This window comes from Tyto alba, unplaced genomic scaffold, assembly GCF_018691265.1.
Source record: "Tyto alba isolate M040663 unplaced genomic scaffold, T.alba_DEE_v4.0 Super-Scaffold_1000006, whole genome shotgun sequence".
Taxonomy (NCBI): Eukaryota; Metazoa; Chordata; class Aves; order Strigiformes; family Tytonidae; genus Tyto; species Tyto alba.
The window spans coordinates 15,219,446-15,236,612 of NW_024881272.1; the positions used below are offsets into that span (position 1 = coordinate 15,219,446).

Consider the following 17,167-nt stretch of genomic DNA (forward strand, 5'->3'; position numbering starts at 1 on the left):
TGCAATTATTTCTTTGGCATGTGAGCAAATTTTACCTGAAGATCATAAGGAACAAAAGGTTAATGGCAATTTTCACAAGCCCATAACTCAACCAAGCCTCAACAGCATTTCATGACATAAGTGAAAGTTTAGCTCTTTAGCATCACTGCTCTGTTTCTGCTGCTTTCAAAATCCAGCTGGGGGGAGAAAAAAAAAATTAAAAGCAGAGGCTTAGCACTTCTTCAGGAAAAAAGCCCAAACTATATTTGGGCTGTGTAACACATCTCTTATTAAATTTTCTTCTGCTTTAGAAAAGTGGGAATACTTGTATTCTGATGAACGTTGTACATGCCTCCCTGTTCCTGCTAGCTAGCTTATTTCCTGAAACAAAGTTCAGCTGTGCAGATGCTCAGTGCTGATAAGAGCACTATTTGCCACAGCTGAGAATCCAGAGATCAGAAGGGTGATCCACGGAATGCCAGCTCTCCTGAACTGCTGAGGGAAGCTGACAACAGCAGCAGGCTGACATAGACTGGCTGGCTGCCATGGCTTACAGGCAGTAAGCTGATCCCCAGGAGAAATGTGTGTGTGGGGGGGAAATAAGAGGAGACCCCCTCTACCAAGAAATACAAAGTGTGAGGTAAGGCAGGATACGGTTAGATCTCTGAATCCCTTTCTCTGACCTGTACTTATTGGCAGAATAAGCCCTCCTTCATTTGGAGGGAAAAACACTACTTCTGTGAAATGTAAATGGTGTTACTATTTACTGGCTCCACAGGGCAAAAATCCTACAGTTGTCAGGTTCATTTGGCTTGGTAGGTAACCTGGGGGTAACCAAGGACTTATAACCTGCAGAGCAAAAAAGAAAATGTGTGTGATAATACTTTCCAAAAAGAAGTGGAAATTCCTTGGAAGGGTGCTATCTGTAACCACTGAAAACCTGGCAGGACAGAATGAAATTGGATAGTCCAGTGGCTGCTGCTAGTCCCTTCAGATGTGATTGCTCCTTTAGAATAACTGGATGCAAACAGTAGATGGTTGGACACAAAGCAGTTTATTATTTTGTATACATGGCGATATTAATTGTGAAGATGACTTATGGGCCTAATGCACTTGTAAAGTCAATATACTGCTGTAGGTTAGGATCAAACACAACTAGAAATCCTGAGCTAGCGCCAGAGACCACTGAGCTGCTCAGCAATGTTAATATTAATGAAATGAACCAGACTCTTGGTTTAGTTAGAGATAAGTACTAGCAATGCAGGGGATCCGTCTTCTGATTTTCTTGCCAACACTTTAAATGCTTTGCATGGGTGATTGTAATCAGCAAGAATTGTTATGTGATAGTGCTGATGCAGAGACTTGAGAAAACACAGCTCTCACTTGAGACACAAAAGACCACAACCTTATTTCTCCACATTTTACAGGGGAAACAAAATCTCCACTGGGCATCTCAAAAGTGCTCATTTACTGAGATGGAAAGAAATAAAATAATTACAAGGCAAAGAAAAATTTCCATGCTATTCTGTGAGAGGCATTCTCTCTGGAGGCATGAAAGGAAGAGAAAAGGCAAACCTATTCTCTCTTGCACTCAGAGGGTCATCAGTGTCCAGATGTTACTTATACTTTTTCAGGCTTTTTATAAAGTAAGAGTGGGAAGACCTTTCAAAAATAATTTTTAATGCTGTAATAAAGAAGGGAGAATGAAAGCTAACTGGATGAGTGCTGTAAAGAGCATGTTGAAGACCAGATCTGGTATTCTCTTTTGAGAAGGGGAGAAAGAACCTAAAAAGTTGCCTGATATGCAAATTGGAAAACCAAAGATTGATTGTAATTAAAACTCCTCTAGTGATGCTGTGAGAAAAACTCCCATATTTTGGAGGATCATAGGTGTGGCTGCTTGAAAGTGCTGCTTAGAAACTGACATTATGGTGGTGTTTTTTTTTTTTTTTTCTTTTTTTCAAATGGAGAATACTTGCTTTTGCTGTTTTTTTTAAGGGAGCAAGGAAGGCAGAACTTTATAAGCATGTTGCAGTGGGAATGCTTATTTCTGTGATACTGTACTTGTTGTGTTTGTAGTATTAAACAATCACGGCATTCGAGAGGAGAGAAACCGAAGAGTGCACGGGGGCCGTGGCCTGGGCTGCTTGCCTTTGCCGGGCTCCCCGCAGCTGGACGGCTTCTGCGGGGCAGGGGGGAACCTCCTGAGGGGGTGCGGAGGGAGGGAAGGCAAGGCTGGCTGTCGCTGTGGGGAGCGAGGGGAAGGTTCAGGGATAGCCCAGACCCGGAGCGCAGGGAAGCTGTGTGTAACCCCGGGAAGGGTTCTCCCTCTCGGCCTCTGGGCAGGAGAGGGTGTGTGGCCCTGAGCGCCGTGCTGGTGGCTGCAGGCTCCGCTTGCGGGATTTTCACGAAGTAGAGAAACGACCAGGGTGAGGTTTGGCCCTGTCGCCGCTTCCCCTCCCACCACCACGGCCCGGGAAGGGCGGCGGTGTGCGTGTGGATGGAGACGGGGCGACCGCCGGCGGGCTCTGGAGCGGGGCGCGGCTGGACCCCCGAACACCCGCCCTTCGGGCAGCGGCGGTGCCCCGGCCGTGCCGTGCGGGGGCCGCTGCCCCGCGGGGTGTGCGCCACGAAGCCCCCGCGGAGGGTCTCTGCCCCGCCGCCTCCTCTCCTCTCGGTGACCGTCGACGCCCGCCGCGGGCCTGAGGTAAGCGGCGTGAGCCCTCGCCGCGTCGAGGCGCTGGCCGGGAAGCCCTCCCGTCCCCTCGCCCCGCCCGGGACACCCGTGACCCGGGGCGGCTCTGCCCGGCGGGGCGGCCCCGGCCTCGGCCCGGCGCGGGGGGCGCCCGCCCACTTGGGCGTTGCTGTCCGGGCTGGCGGCTCCGCCTCCTCCCGCGCTCCGCTCCGCTCCACTCCGGGACTGCGGGGAGCCGGGGAGAGGCGGTGGCGGTGCGGACACCATGGCTCGTGTGCTGAGCCGGGACCCGGTGGACATTGAGGTACCCACTCGCCCTGCCGGGACGTGCGGCTGTCGCTAGCGGGGAGGGGGCTCTGCCCGGCGGCGGCGCCCGGGCCGGGAGCGCCCAGCAAAGTTAGGAAGTGCCTCGCCGCTGCCCGCCGGCGGCGGCCGGGGCCTCGCTCCGCCGTGCCGCCGGCAGCCCCGGCCCCCGGCGCTGGCTGCCGCCCGGGCAGCCGCAGCCCGTGCCGTGGGTGGCTGCCGGGGGGGGGGCGGCCTGCGGCACCGCTCCGGCCCCCGCCCCGGTGAGCGGGGCGGCCGCGGGGGGCGTGGGGGGGCGGCGCCCGGCGCCTCCCCTTCTCCCCGCCGCCTCCCCTTCTGTCACTCCCCGCCGGCGAAGTTGAGGACAGGGTCCGGGCGAGCCCCGTCTCCCGCGGTGGGGTCTCTGCCCGGCTCTGTCGGGGCTCCTGCGGCGCAGGGCTGCTCGGGGGCCGCTGCCTGAGGTGGCCCTGGGCGGCTTCACGGGCCTCGAGGTGCCAGGCCGGGCCCTCTCAGCGCTTCACGGCCTCGGCCGCAGTGGCCCCCAGCTGCCTGTGGGCTCTCGGGGGTCGGTGGGCCCTCAGTTCCTCACCCTCCCGCTATGGGCCAGGCTGAGCTGATGTACCGCACCGTGGCTCCTGGGAGTAAAACATTTGCGTGGAATGCTAGGCTGTATGGCAGGAGTAGCACCCTCGCTGCAAGTAGCTCCCAGTACCTGTGGCACTGAATGTTTTTGCATGACATTCCTTGCTGTAGGTCAGGGGAGGACCTTGGAAGTCAGGTCTGGGCATGGCCTGATGCAAGGCAGAGGTGAGGCAGGGTGGGACCAAGGCTAGTGCACGGTAAGGTGTAGTGAACTCCGGCTGATGTCAGCCAGGTTGTGTGGCTGGGGTTCAAGGTAGCTTTCTGCCACCCTTCACAGGACCTTGCTGTAAGCTTCAGCTCTTTTACAGAGTCCAGTAAAGAACAAAGTGGCAATAAACCAACACGTAGTTTGACAGTCTTGTTCCAGCCTGACACAACTTTTTGCTGTGGTGTACCTTGAAGCTTAAAATATTAGGTTTAAGGTGGGCTATTGCAGCTCATTGAGGGCCCAGTCATAATATGCAAACATGCACAGCAGCATACACCTCTAGGTCAGTTGTGACTGAATTTTATCATCAATTCTCATATTGAGTTTTTGTGTCCAGTCCATTTCCTAACTGAGCTGCTGTTCAAACCATGACTAATGTCCAGAAATGCTCTTACAGATACTCTTGATAAAACTGTAACATGGAATGGTCTGGAAGAATGAACAATTGTAGAAGTCTTCCTGGAAGTTAGGAAAGCACTGTGGTATGAAGTCAGTACTGTCTTTGGCTAGTTCAGTGTTTTCAGAGCAGCCAGTCTGGGATATTTCTTCAAGTGCTGAAGTTCATTTTTCTATGACAAAAGTTTGAATTTAGCAATATAGGCTTTTGAGTACTTTCCTCAATTTTTTAATGCAAAATATTTGTGGGATTACATTCTTTTGCATTTCTAGATATGTATGACTCAGAGTCAAAGAACAATATATTATTGTAGGATCATGAGTTGGTAATAGTATGTAGCACTACATGATTTATAAGACTAATTGATGGATTTTGAAAAAGACTTAGTGTTTTCTTTACTCTCAGGTTGAAAATAGAAACTTTGGTCAGTATCTTCCTGTGTTTTTGTTTTCATCACTCATTTAAATTAGCAAGGAAATCAAGGCAGTCTATGTCTAACCAAATGTATTGTCATTTCCCCATCTTTTTGAATAAATTTAGTCCCTGTATGAGTTGTCTCTTAGATTAATGTATCAATAAATACTGATAGTATAATTGCAGCTCTTCAGGTTGTTTTTTCTTTTTTTTTTTCTCCTGCATTGGACTTATTTTTGGGAAAAAAAAAAAAGTAGTGTATTTTCAATAAAAGTGTTTTTTATCTTTTTCTTTGATGTAAGGGAGCTGCATGTTATCAAAGCCTATATCATTGTAGATAAATATTTTCAGAAATTTGTTTTTTGAGTTGAGAAGTCTATTGACATGAGCACTGGCAGCACAACTTGAATGTTTTGGTGACTTTCATGGCTACAGTATAAAAACTGAATATTTTCATGAAACTTAATGCAATGGTCAGCATTTCAAGCACAGTTCATATAATTAAGATACTAAATATGACCTTTGGAGTCTTGGTACTACTTTATCTGTTATTTAGATAGTAAAGGCTGGATAAAAAGACTGATATCGTTGGTTAAAGAGGAGCCAAGAATCTGTGCTAGAAGTAGCTAAAATCACAGTCCATTGTCCAAGTTATTTAAAAAAAGAAAAATTCCAAGAAGCTGTTCATGAGGAATCTTGTCCCCCCTGGTTGGCTTAGCCAGAAGGTTCAGCTCCTGAGCAAATTTTTTGGCTTAACTAAAGAAGATGAAGAAATAACAGATAATCTTGTTCTAAAAGTCTGCTTTCCAAATTGTGAAAGACTAGGATTGTTGTGATTAAAGTAGAGGATCTTCTCTAAAAAATGTGAGTATTTAAGAAGCTGAAAACCAACCAACCAAAAAACCCCAGAACCTGCCCTCTCCTCCCCTCTCTTCCTCCTTCCCCCTCCCCCCCCCAAAAAAAAAGCATCAACCAACAGAAAAACAAAACAAACTCCCAAACTACTGCCAACTCCATAAAACCCAAACACTGCCTTTTTTTTGACTCTGGTCAAACTTATGAAAATGTGCTGAGGATATTCCTCGGGTTCAGAAACTCTAAGCAAGAGGAAGGAAAGACCATTCCAAACTAGCTCTGGGTAAAAGTACCTACCATGGATGTATGGTGCAAAGACTTGTCTTTGCTTTTTATTTAATATATCTCTAGATATTTATAAGAAGTTTTGAAATCTCTGGTATGAGGATATCATTCCCCTTCTAACTTGTAATGTGAAACTGTGTTAAATGTACATTCACTTCAGATAGTGTTTCCAGGCTACATACATACCTTTCCCAATGATACTCTGGGAAACAAAATATTTTGTTGCCTTCCTTTTTCTTTTTTTTTTTTTTTTTTTTTTTTTTAGCTGATTCCTTATTATCATTGTGTGTAAACCATACATAATTATATCTATTGGAAACTTCAGGGTTGTTTAAAGAATTAAAGTTGTCAGATCAAGTACTCAGAAATTAATGAATGGCAAAACTGTGTAGTGCTGAGTAGAATCTTAACTTAGTTTCTTGAGTCCATGCAGGATGACACGACCTTGAATGACATTATTTGATATTGTTCTGTGTGCTGTTCTCCTGACTGCATCCTGGTCTTTCTCTGCAGTCCCTCTGTCCATCTCATTCGATGATGTTTGAGTGGTGGATACTCTCTAACTCTTTGCCACTCAGCCTACAGCTAGTTGAGAGTAGGTTTCCCAGCCTTACTTGGTCAGGGCTGCTCAGCAGAGCAGTGATGCTTTGCCACGCTGTTGTTGCAAACCTGAAACACTGACAGTAAATTAATCCCTCCCCAACATACCTTAGTATGAAACAGCATTATCATTCTTACAGTAGGTAGAGAGTGTGCTGGTATTTTACAGATCTAACCTTTGCTCTGAGTCAGCTATTGCATATGTTTAAAGGGGACTTGGATGTTGATGAATGGGTCATCACCTTTCTGGGCCAACAGCTGGGTACCTAGCATGCTGTTACAGCTGTTTCCAGATGTTAGCACCGATGCCTGACTTGGAAGAATAAAGGAAAAGGTGTGAAGGGCTAGAGCCATGTTCTAACATAGCAATCTGGGAATTATCCGAGAATTACCAGGGTGAATCTGTAGTGCTTTCACATATAATATAATGAACGTAGTCACCGTACCTGTGTCAAGCTTTCTCTTCATTTAGCTTTAGAGAGTATAGATGGCTCTTAAATCACACCTTTTTGTCTGAAAAGTTATTATAAAATTCATCCATTTGCTGTGCTTCTCATGCACTGTACTCTTATTTCTGTAGTGGTATAATCTATAGGTATAAATAAATTACTGTTGCCTACTGTGGACAAAAGCTTTACAAGCTACAATAACTTCAGGGTAAAGAGGAGTGTTTCTTAGGGGCCAGGCTGTGCTCACTGGGTGCTGACCTTAGTGAGAACATGGGAGGCTCGGGGAGCTCCTCAGTGCATAGCAGGCATGTGCGTGTTGATTTTGAGTTTCTGCGTCAGCAGCTCTCTGAAGGCTGCTAATGCAGGTACAGTGAGGTTATAGCCCATTTGAGCAGCTCACTGAGGGTGCAGAGAGCACACCTACACTCAAGGGCCACAGCTGGTTCCAGGGTTGAGTAGATGGGGGAGCAGGACTTGTGCCATGCTTCCTGCTGCATGTAAGGGCCAAAGGGCCCCTAAGCCTCAAGGAAGCTTTATTGTACAACCTGCTGTTTCCATACTGCTTAAGGTAGCAGGTTTGATAGCTGTGACTTTCCCTGGGATACATACTTAGTGGCTGCTACAATGCATGGGCTATGACATCAAGGTAAGCAAGTTTTGCTTGTCAGGTTTATTCTTCTCCCAGCACAAATGGACTAGAACAGTGAAAGACTGCACGTAGCAAAGGTAGTGGCTTGAAGGTATGTCCAAGAGCTAAGCTCGGTGTACTCTAGAGGAGGAAGCAGGGCAAGGATTGAAAAATAAAGAATACTGTAAAAACACAGGAAACCTCCAGCAAGATAGCAGGGAATCCTCCTAGTCAGCATGGCTCGCAAAACCGCCAAAGGTTATGTGAATAAATAGCTGAAGCTATCTTTCTTTGATCAAGGCCAAGCTTTTCTTTTAAAAAGCCTCAATTATTGCAGTATCTCTCTCTGTTGTAGATACCTGCTAGTTGTTTGAAGTTCCATAACGAAGCTTTAGTATGTAGATTTTTTTAAAAGTTATTGCTTTATAGCTTGCCGTGATGAACAGATAGCTGTTCCAGATTTATGGCTTTGTCTTCCTAGGGTCATTTGACAAGCAATCAGGGAGGAAATAAAACCTTCTGTTTGACTGTTTTTGTTTAGTGAATTTCTCAAGCTCTTTCACTGTTTTAGTGGTTTTATTGTAGTAAACTCTTAGCTGAGTGGAACAGCAATTGTATCATGATTGCTAAGACCTTGTGGAAGATTATAGACCACAATTATCATGTCTATCCTGGAGAATTGAAGAATATGATTTACTCATCAGGTTAAAACCTGGTCTGGAAAGTGGGAGGGAAAGTCTGTATGAAACATTTTATCTTTTCATGCTGTATATGCAAAGCCTGTTGCTGCTCAGAGAGTTATGTATGGTCTTGCCTCCACTGCCAATAGTCTGCTCAGTAGTAGCACTGAAATTCAGTTAAGTCCTCCAAAATAATGATATTAGAAAAGAAAAAAATTACTCTTGTGCTTTTCATTTTCATTTGACCTTTGAGTTTTAATGTTACTCATTAATTCAACTTCCAATTTTTTCGACATTTAAAAAATCTTACTCTTTTTGTAAGAAGGTCTTTAAAATAAGACCTGCTACTCCCACCTTTTCTTATGGATGGGATTTAGAAGTTGTCACTGCAGTTAACAACTCTGAAAACAAGAAGGAACTGAAATTAATTTTCCTTTTTCTTATGTAAATGGATTTCATGATGATTTTATGTTGTAGGGTGGACTTGAATTTTATTCTTTCCTCTGCTTAGTGTTACATCTTTTAAATAAAACTAAATGTTCATATAGGAAGATGAGATCTGTAAGGGAGGATTTAGCCCATCAAATGTGACAAGATTGCGGTGGTACAGGGCAGTTTTTTGAGATGCATTTGGAGGGGTGCAGTTTTAGCATCATGGCAGAACTTGCACAGTTTTCAGTGCAGCTGAGAGAGGTGTGGCTGTATCTGATAGACTGGGATTTGCTTGGACCCAAGGTTGCCCAACTATCTCCATCCTACAAGCCAGTCTGCAAGCATGGTGCAGTTTGTGCTACCCAAAGGCATGTGCTGCTGCTTTTCAAATGGCTACTTTTAAAAAAATCTCCTGTCCGTCCTATTCTGTGTAATTTTGCCAGTGTTAGTAAAATGACCCAGACAACACAAACATAGCTGGCACTGGGTTGGGAACACACTTCTACTTAAAATGTTGAGAAAAGCTGAAATTCCTCGTGGTTCCAGACAAGCTGGATTGAATGTGTCCTGTTTGTTCTGGCTATGCTAACCCTTTGACAGCATAGAGTTCAAATCAAAAACTGCTTTCTCTCCCTCCCTGGTTGCCTGGCAACCTTCCTCCTCTTATTAGCATATGATTTCAATTCCTTTTTTTATTTCATCAGTACAGTGTTACAGGCTCTGCTCCCTGCTCTGTGCTGTTGCCTTTGAGACGAGCAGGATTTGTGCCTCTGTATGAGACTTAGGCAAGTATGTGATTTGGCAAAGAAATCAAACATTTGGGATTAGGAAACCTCTGGTCATAAATGTCTTATCAGAAGCTCAGAGGGTGGCGTTTGTGTGGGCATGTTATTCAAAGTCTTTTAATTTTCATTTGCTGTCATTTCTATACTAAGGGCAGGTTTCTTCTTGCAGATCAGCACAGCATAAATCTCTGGCGTCTTTAAATGTGCAGAGCATCAGTTTGTGAAATGTGCCAACAGAGATGGGTTATACAGGTCTTGGTGGGCATTTTGTGGTCTTGGTTTGTATGCAGTTCAGATGCAATGCCATAATTCAGAATGTAAACCTAAAAACATTGGATATATCCAGGTGAAATTGGGCTGGAGAAGAAAGCAGGTAAAGAAGTAGAAGAAATGAACTAAATTCTCTGATTTTCTTCTTATAATGGTGCTTATTAAAAATAAGGTAAACATTTTGCCATCAGATTGGCCAGGCATATTCTTTATGAAATAACAGGTGGTTCAGACTGGGTCTTAAGTTTAACTTTAAATTATTTTTTTTTTTTTTTTTTTTTTTTTTCTGCTCATAGACTCTTACAACTATAAGAAATTACCAAATCTCTTTTGTTGTTGCAGATGGCAAAGAACATAGGATTAGAGTGGACGGGCTTCTTTAAATATCATTAGAAAAAAACAGCAACAACAAAAATTAGAAGACACAGTGAGGATGAAATGCCAAAGCAAGTACATTTGGGGACTGTTTAGAACAAGATATGTATGTTTTTTTCTTAGTCCTATCAAAATCATAAACTAATACCCAGTTAAGTAGTAGAATCACCATTCTCAGCCTAGATTGTCACCAAAGAAATCCACTTTTCCTTGGAAGCAGGAAGAATGCAAGAATCTCTCCATGAAGCAATTCTGATACGTACTCTGTCCCCGAGACAGCTCAGAAATCACTGCATAAACCTCCCTAACTGCCTTATAACAAAAGAGGGGTTTATTCCCCTTGGTAATGCATCATCTGGATGACTAGCACATCTATATCAAACTTATAAGTGTATTTGTGAAGGTCTTAGTCAAAATGGAGATTCCACATTAATCAGTGGTAGGCCTAAGTCAAAGCCATGAGATGTTTTAATTCCCTCAGATGTCAGTGTATTAGCATGCATTATGAGTGGTGGGAGGTGATTTACTCTGTCTGATAGCTGTAGAATGTCAACCTTAGATAGCCAGTACTTGGGTCATGTTGCTCAGGATGGGGATAGGGAGAAATACATCCATACCTTTGATGTGTAGTCTCAGAACAAATAAAATAACCCACTTTTTCAACATTCTTGTTTTCTTATGCTGTGGACTGAGTTGGGCAATTTCACTTCTGCCCTCTGTCAAAATACTTGGACCTTCTTATGAAACATCCGGTCTCTTACCATAATCAGAGATGCCTCACTAGGCCAAGGTGGAATTTTGAGTGTTTTTAGGTCTTGCAGACACTTTACCATTTGAAATTAGGGTAAGACCTCCTATAAAATTTATTTTGTTTTCAATAATTCTTCCGATATTTATACATATAATTTCAGAAAGCTTTATTTGCATGATAAACATTAATATATGTGATGCTGGTATTTTATTTGTAAATTTAAAGTGATAAACACAATGAAGTCCTTGAAATGCCAAACCTTTCATCTTTGCTTAAGCCAAGGCTCAATTTTATTTTCACTATGACATTTGCTGCTTGAAGTGTTACAAGTGACTTGACCTTAAAATTACGTTTATTTTAGTTCATTGAAATGGTTGGCCTTTCCAGTTCAACTTGACACCAACAGTGCAAATGGGAGAAGGCAGACATGCTTGCCTGTGACTTCATTTGAAAGCTAATTAAAAAAAAGAAAATCTAGGTGATGAATCTAAATATTTCCATTTAGATGGGATGGTAGTCATCAGTTAAAGGCAATCATGGTGCATTCTGGCATTTTAATTTCAGATTCAAAAACAATTATGTATATAATTAAGGAGAGAAGTGTCCAGGCAGCCAAACTGTCTGATTTACACGTCTTGCCGGTGTATGCAGTTTTCTAAAGAGATGTACCTGTGCATACCACTTTGAGAATGTAGAGATGAGGTGGAAAAATTGAAAGCTGCTTTGGAAATTTGATGTTAATCTCTTCTTCCTAATGATGCACTTCTTTCAAGTGTTAGTCATATGTGCAGTGTCATTAGGTTTATATTTATTATAGAGATTGGACTATTTAATTTTCAGATAGGTTGTTGTGGTACCTAGTTTATTTATTAATATATTGCTGCATGCATTCCTTGGTTCTTTGTTGTCATTTTGTTAGCTGTGCTTTGAGAGGCCTTATTTAAATTCTTGCAACTTGTATTGAAGTGAACTATCCTGGCCAGGGTTTTCTCCGTCGACAAAACATTTGACCAACTTGGAGAGAACGAGGCAGGCTGCTGTGTAGGAGATGCATCTCTGAAATTTGGGCGACTGTTTCCTAAGACTGTGATGTTTGGTTGTGCTGTATGATGTGCACAGGGTTGTCTACTCAGCCTTGAGAGAGGTCCTCATACTGCTTAATCGCATCTCTCTTAGTTGATTAAGGAATGATAATATTGTGCTCTGAAAGGAGCCCTTTGCAGTCTTGAGATGAAAGGACAGAAAGCAGGACATGTCCTTCTGGGTGAGGAGAAATGGGCTGATAAATATGTGGAGGGATCTAGAGAGAAGGAGAAATAAAGTAGGTGCTGCAAGCAAGCTACTGCTGAATTTAACAATCACAGCATTTTCCTTTACAGCCATTGCACTGTTAGTGTCTATACTAGCATCTAGCTCATTACAAAATGCTTGCTTTTGCCTTGATTGTGAAGGGTATTCTATGAAACACAATTCTATTCTGCTCTTAACAATAAGCTGACTACCCTCCCATCCAGGCATGTCTAGCATCCATGCAAAACTCCAGAATGCATGTGTGAAAGTAGGTAGAAGTGTTAGAATAGGTTATTAAAAATGTAGACCCATAATGTGAGTAAAGAAGATTGGAAGTATAAAAAGAGGTTTTACACCTGGAAGTTATTATAGTTATTTAGATTGAACGAGAATAATAACCAATTGTTTTCTAAGATGTATGACACATTTATGAAAAACCTTGAAGGATAAATGGATCTTTTTAGTATGCTACTTCCACAAAGGACTCTATGAATAAAATAATAGTGAGAGAACTCTCAGTGGATGCTGAATACTGCTAATTGATGAAATTATTACTTATTACACTGCAACTGAACTCTGCTTAGAAACACTATTTTCAGTATGATTTTTTGAAAATGACAGCTGAAATGTAAGAGGCTTTGTATTGAAAGTGAATAGTGATAATTTCTTGATATCTTTGAAATGAAGGATATTTCAATGACAGTTAAAACTGAGAAAAGTGATTTTTTTTTTTTTTTAGGTGCTCAGATCATGGAATATTGCTGTGGAAATGAAATGAACTTTTCTGAAATCAATAAAGTAGACTTAATGTGGATTTATGAGGCATTTTAAAATTAATTTTAAGCATTCTTATTTATAAGAAAGCAGTCAATTATTTGTCAGCAGTTTTCATATTATGTCACATGTTAAGTCTAAAAATGAGGTTTGTAAGGTAGGGGGTCGTCGTCTCATTTAGGAAAACTCTAATTGTAAATTAAATCAGTATTGAAGTAGTACTCCACGACTAAGGTCAAAAATGGGAATGAATACCAGATTTGGCTTTGATTTAGTGCTGATGAGATTAAAGCCCACTATCCTTCTTGGTGTGTCATTTTAGGTCTATGTACTAGCTCTTAGGGAATGTTATCAGTAAATGGTGTGAGGATCTGTGTACAAAGTAGCACGTGTAGTGTAATATTGTGAAATGTAACTACAGATGAATATAAGATCTGATTTCAACGTTAAGAAATGTGTTCATTCGTGTTAGAGGTATACCTCCCTCCCTGGTAATCTTGGCAGTCTTCAGAATCCAAGGGACAAAGTAAGCTTGTGTAAATTCGCTCACGCGTTTGGGTTTGTGTATGTTCTAATGACAGGAACATGAGATGAGAGATTAGAGGTGGTTCCCAGATTTACTCCGTTTCCATTTTAAAGCTGTATTCGATATTGCCCTTTTTTCAGTTCCAATTGAAAATGCAAAATTTTAAAGATTTTATTAGGCTCATGCATAGTTCCTCAAAACAGCTGGAAGTGAGAGGGTGACAAAAGAGTTGGGATGAGGAAAAAAAATCAAACAAGATAAGCACAACAGAAGCTGCTCTAGAACGCTGGTGATAAAATGCAGAAATGAATACGGAACAGAAAAAATGAAAATATTATCTCTTCTCAGAAAACCTACAGTCTGAGTAAAATGTCAGCAGTCAGCAGTAACTAATTGTATTGACTGCTGAAGGGCCGGTTCCTTTTTGTGAGGATATAAGAAATAGTTTTCAGAAGACTGGAGTATTTGTTCTTAAGTAAAGCAGAGTAGCTTGCACACTGCCAAACTTTGTCACCAGTAGAGGAGATAAGATGAATTGATTTAGGAACCCAAGAAATATTTAGTACAAAAGCAAGGTTAGCTCATTTTTTAACTCCCAGCATAATGCTCTCTATGCACTTAATCAATGAGCCCTTAATGAAAAATATATAAGCAGTCTTGAGAGTTTCATCAAAACTCTTTTAGTGCTAGAGGAGTGTTCTTGTCATTTCCTCTCTGATTTGCTTTTGTAGTCTAAGCTGAACAGTTAATCAGCTCAACTTCATCTGGGTATGCCTTCCATCCTGGTCAGTGGAAGGCAGGAACATGGGGGTGGAGGTATTTTCTTTCCAGGATGACTTCAGTAACCATTACATTATTGTGCAAAAGTGACTTCTCTTGTAATTTCCTGTGACATTTTCCCTCTTTCCCCTGTTTCCAGTGGAAGCTAGGAAACTCATGCATTTGAGTAGAGGTAAGGATTTAAACTCAGGTAGTTTCAGGCTGAGAACCATTACCATAGAGGGATGCCTGTGCAAAGGCTGCCAGTTGATGTGTAAGTCCAGGAGAGTGAGAGAGAACAACCACTGTGGTTGTGTACTTCTTGTCTCGTCAGTGTTTTATCAGCCCTAGCTGGGGTGTCCTGCTTGGCATACTGGCAGCTGTGAATCCCTCTCTCCGTTGTTGTAAGAGGAAGCTGACTTGGGTATGCAACTTCCACCTCTGGAGTTAGTCACCTCCCTTACTTACAAAACTTACCTGTCTGTGAATTGAGGCCTTTGCTCAGTAAAAGTGAGCAGACAATATCTAAAAGAAGAGCTGACCTGAAGTCGAGCTGAAGGAGGTAGGGACCACATTGAACTGCTGGTTCTTCTGGCATGTTTCTGAAGCTGTCAGGTAGAGAAGAGCAGGAAGACAGCTAAAGCACTTATGTAACAGTTGCCTGGGTACTTTTCCTTTGCATCATTTCTAGTGTACTAAATAATGTTACTTCTGTCACAGCTGTTCCTGTTATTCATACCTGCTCCTGCTCATAGCAAACCAAAACCAAAGGGATGCTGATCTGAGAGAAGTGTTTGTTAATATTTCCATCCTAATAAAATGACAGCTTTGTGGTCTTGTATTTTGTAGTCTAGGAAAGAGAGCTTTGTTCTGTCAGCAAGATGGGAATTTTATTTTTGCAAAAGTCCAATATTTAATTCTTTTCTGCAGCTTGGAAGGTAAGGATTTAGAATCATTACAGTATGTTTGTAGGAGAACTGCTTAACTATATTTTTAGAAAACCTTACTAATTATAAAAATAATAATTCTTCCCTGTTCAGAGGTCTCATAGCAGAAGTGTAATTTGGCTTAATAAGTAAAAGAGTTGGAAGATAATACTACTACATACAACACCCTTTATAAAGTATTTTAAAAATAAGTTTTCTGTATGAGCATGTGTCAAAGTATGATAGATCAGAATCCAATTGTTTGCTGGCACGTTTTTTTAGATTGAGCAGCCTAATCTGATTATCCTATTCTTTTAAGAGTATCACCTCTGCATCTGGCCCACACATTCAGCAGTATTTAATGTCAATAAGATTTAAAAATCAAAATTCTTGAATAAGAGCGAAGAACTCCAAGGAATTGCTTTGTATTCCCCATTATCAATATATGTTCCACTGTCATTTATAATGCATGTGATGCTCTATGTATTTATGGAATGTCACATTTCTTTGCTTAAAGGTGTCAACATAGAATCACTGTGTGCTTCTGCAAAAGAAGATAATGACATGATAAAAGAAAAAGGAAAAATTGGCAGCAGTTTCCTCTTGCCTTACTTGCATGGGCTGTCAAATTTTATTGCTTGAAAATTGTCTGTTATTTTTTTCAGTTATCAGACATTTAATAATATCTTAATATGTGACTTCACATATCAAACCCTTACTGTTTACAGTGTATAAATAACAAATCCTTCGTGTTTCCATTTTCCTTCTACATGCTGAGTTTGTTTCCTTTTTGATTAGGATGCTTTGATGTATACTTAAAGTTATTAGAAAATCAGTAGTTCCACTGTAATTTTTGTATTTTACCATTGTATTAAACAGTTGCTACTGAAATTTTGGTAGAAATTTTCACATTAGTTGCACACAGGTAAGCTTACTTGTTGCTTCTTAATGTTGCAACAGATTTAGAAAGTCAGTACTGATAGAGAGTTGGCAGGTTCTTGGAAGAAATACAAATGTTCACATGTGTTTCAAGCACTGAATGTACTAGATCTTTTGGATGTATATTGTCACTGTCACCCTTGTATCCCAGGTTCATTTATTGGACTTTGAAAATCACCTTTTAACAAAGTTTTCAGAACATTGCTTTGCTCAGCTAAAATTAGTTCCGCTGATTTTGCCAATGATTAAACTTAAAGCAGTAATAACTTTTAATGTGAATTTCTCTCCTGTGATCAAAAGTCAGTAGAGCATTCACTTCTCATTAACTGACATGTTTCTAATACAAGTTTGTGTTTTGGTTAAGCAAACACCCTCAATTGAGGGTTCAGTTGAGAGGTTCAGTTATGGGGATACAATGGCCTATTTTTGGTTTTGGCACTGAGTTTATTTCCAAAGGCAACTGAGCTTGCTTTCTCTTTCAATATGTTTGTCTTGCAGAAAAATAAAGTAAGATGTAAATGTATGTGTATGATAACGATCCTTTTTGCTGTGAGATTCATTAAATAACTCTCCATATGAGTGATCAGTTACAAATGTTATTTAGTATTCCTCATGTAACAGAGCAATTTAATGTGCAAGCAATTGAGGTGTAGATAAATATATTGAGGAAACTAAAAACTTGTTATACCTGTGGTGCAAACTCAAATACTTCCCAAAGATTTAAGTTTTGATTTGTAAAGGAGGAAGATACTTTTATTAAAAAGATGAAAAAAGGTAACTTTGAGTATAGTGGGTTTCACAGACTGTGGAGACCATGCATGTGCTTAGTTTGAAATTAACAGCAGTCATGAAGCTAAGAATCAAGGCTGTGACATGAACTGCTCTGTATTTTTTGCACTTAGCCAATTGGTTGGATGATTAAAGACTGTCCAGTTAGAGAGAAAATGTATTAAAATGTTACATGTAGGTGTAGAAGGGTAGCTGCAACAAATTTTAAACCCTTCTTTTTTTTAAAGGCTGTAAATTAAATACTATTTTAGTCAACAAAATGAATACCTAATAGTAAATTAACTTTGAATAAATCCATGGGAGCTGTGCTCAGCTATGCCTTCTCTGAATTTGTATGTTAACCCTAATACCTTTCGATGTAGTGTATTTTTTATAGTGCAAGAACGTGATATTATCACAGAATAGGGTGTTCCTGG

At 41.3% G+C, this 17,167-nt stretch overlaps 1 protein-coding gene across 4 annotated transcripts in view; it reads left to right on the forward strand.

Moving 5' to 3' along the window:
- Positions 1-2,859: 2,859 nt before the first annotated feature.
- The window catches only part of DPYD (dihydropyrimidine dehydrogenase), a 360,191-nt gene continuing 345,883 nt past the window's right edge, over positions 2,860-17,167 (forward strand). For 2 of the 4 annotated variants that reach the window (XM_042805516.1, XM_042805526.1), the window contains exon 1: positions 2,863-2,978. In XM_042805516.1, coding sequence (XP_042661450.1) covers positions 2,940-2,978 — 39 coding nt within the window. In that variant the 5' untranslated portion in view covers positions 2,863-2,939. Of the gene's footprint in view, positions 2,979-9,281; positions 9,357-17,167 lie in introns of those variants that run through there. The other 2 variants (XM_042805542.1, XM_033000424.2) reach the window with 2 other exon arrangements.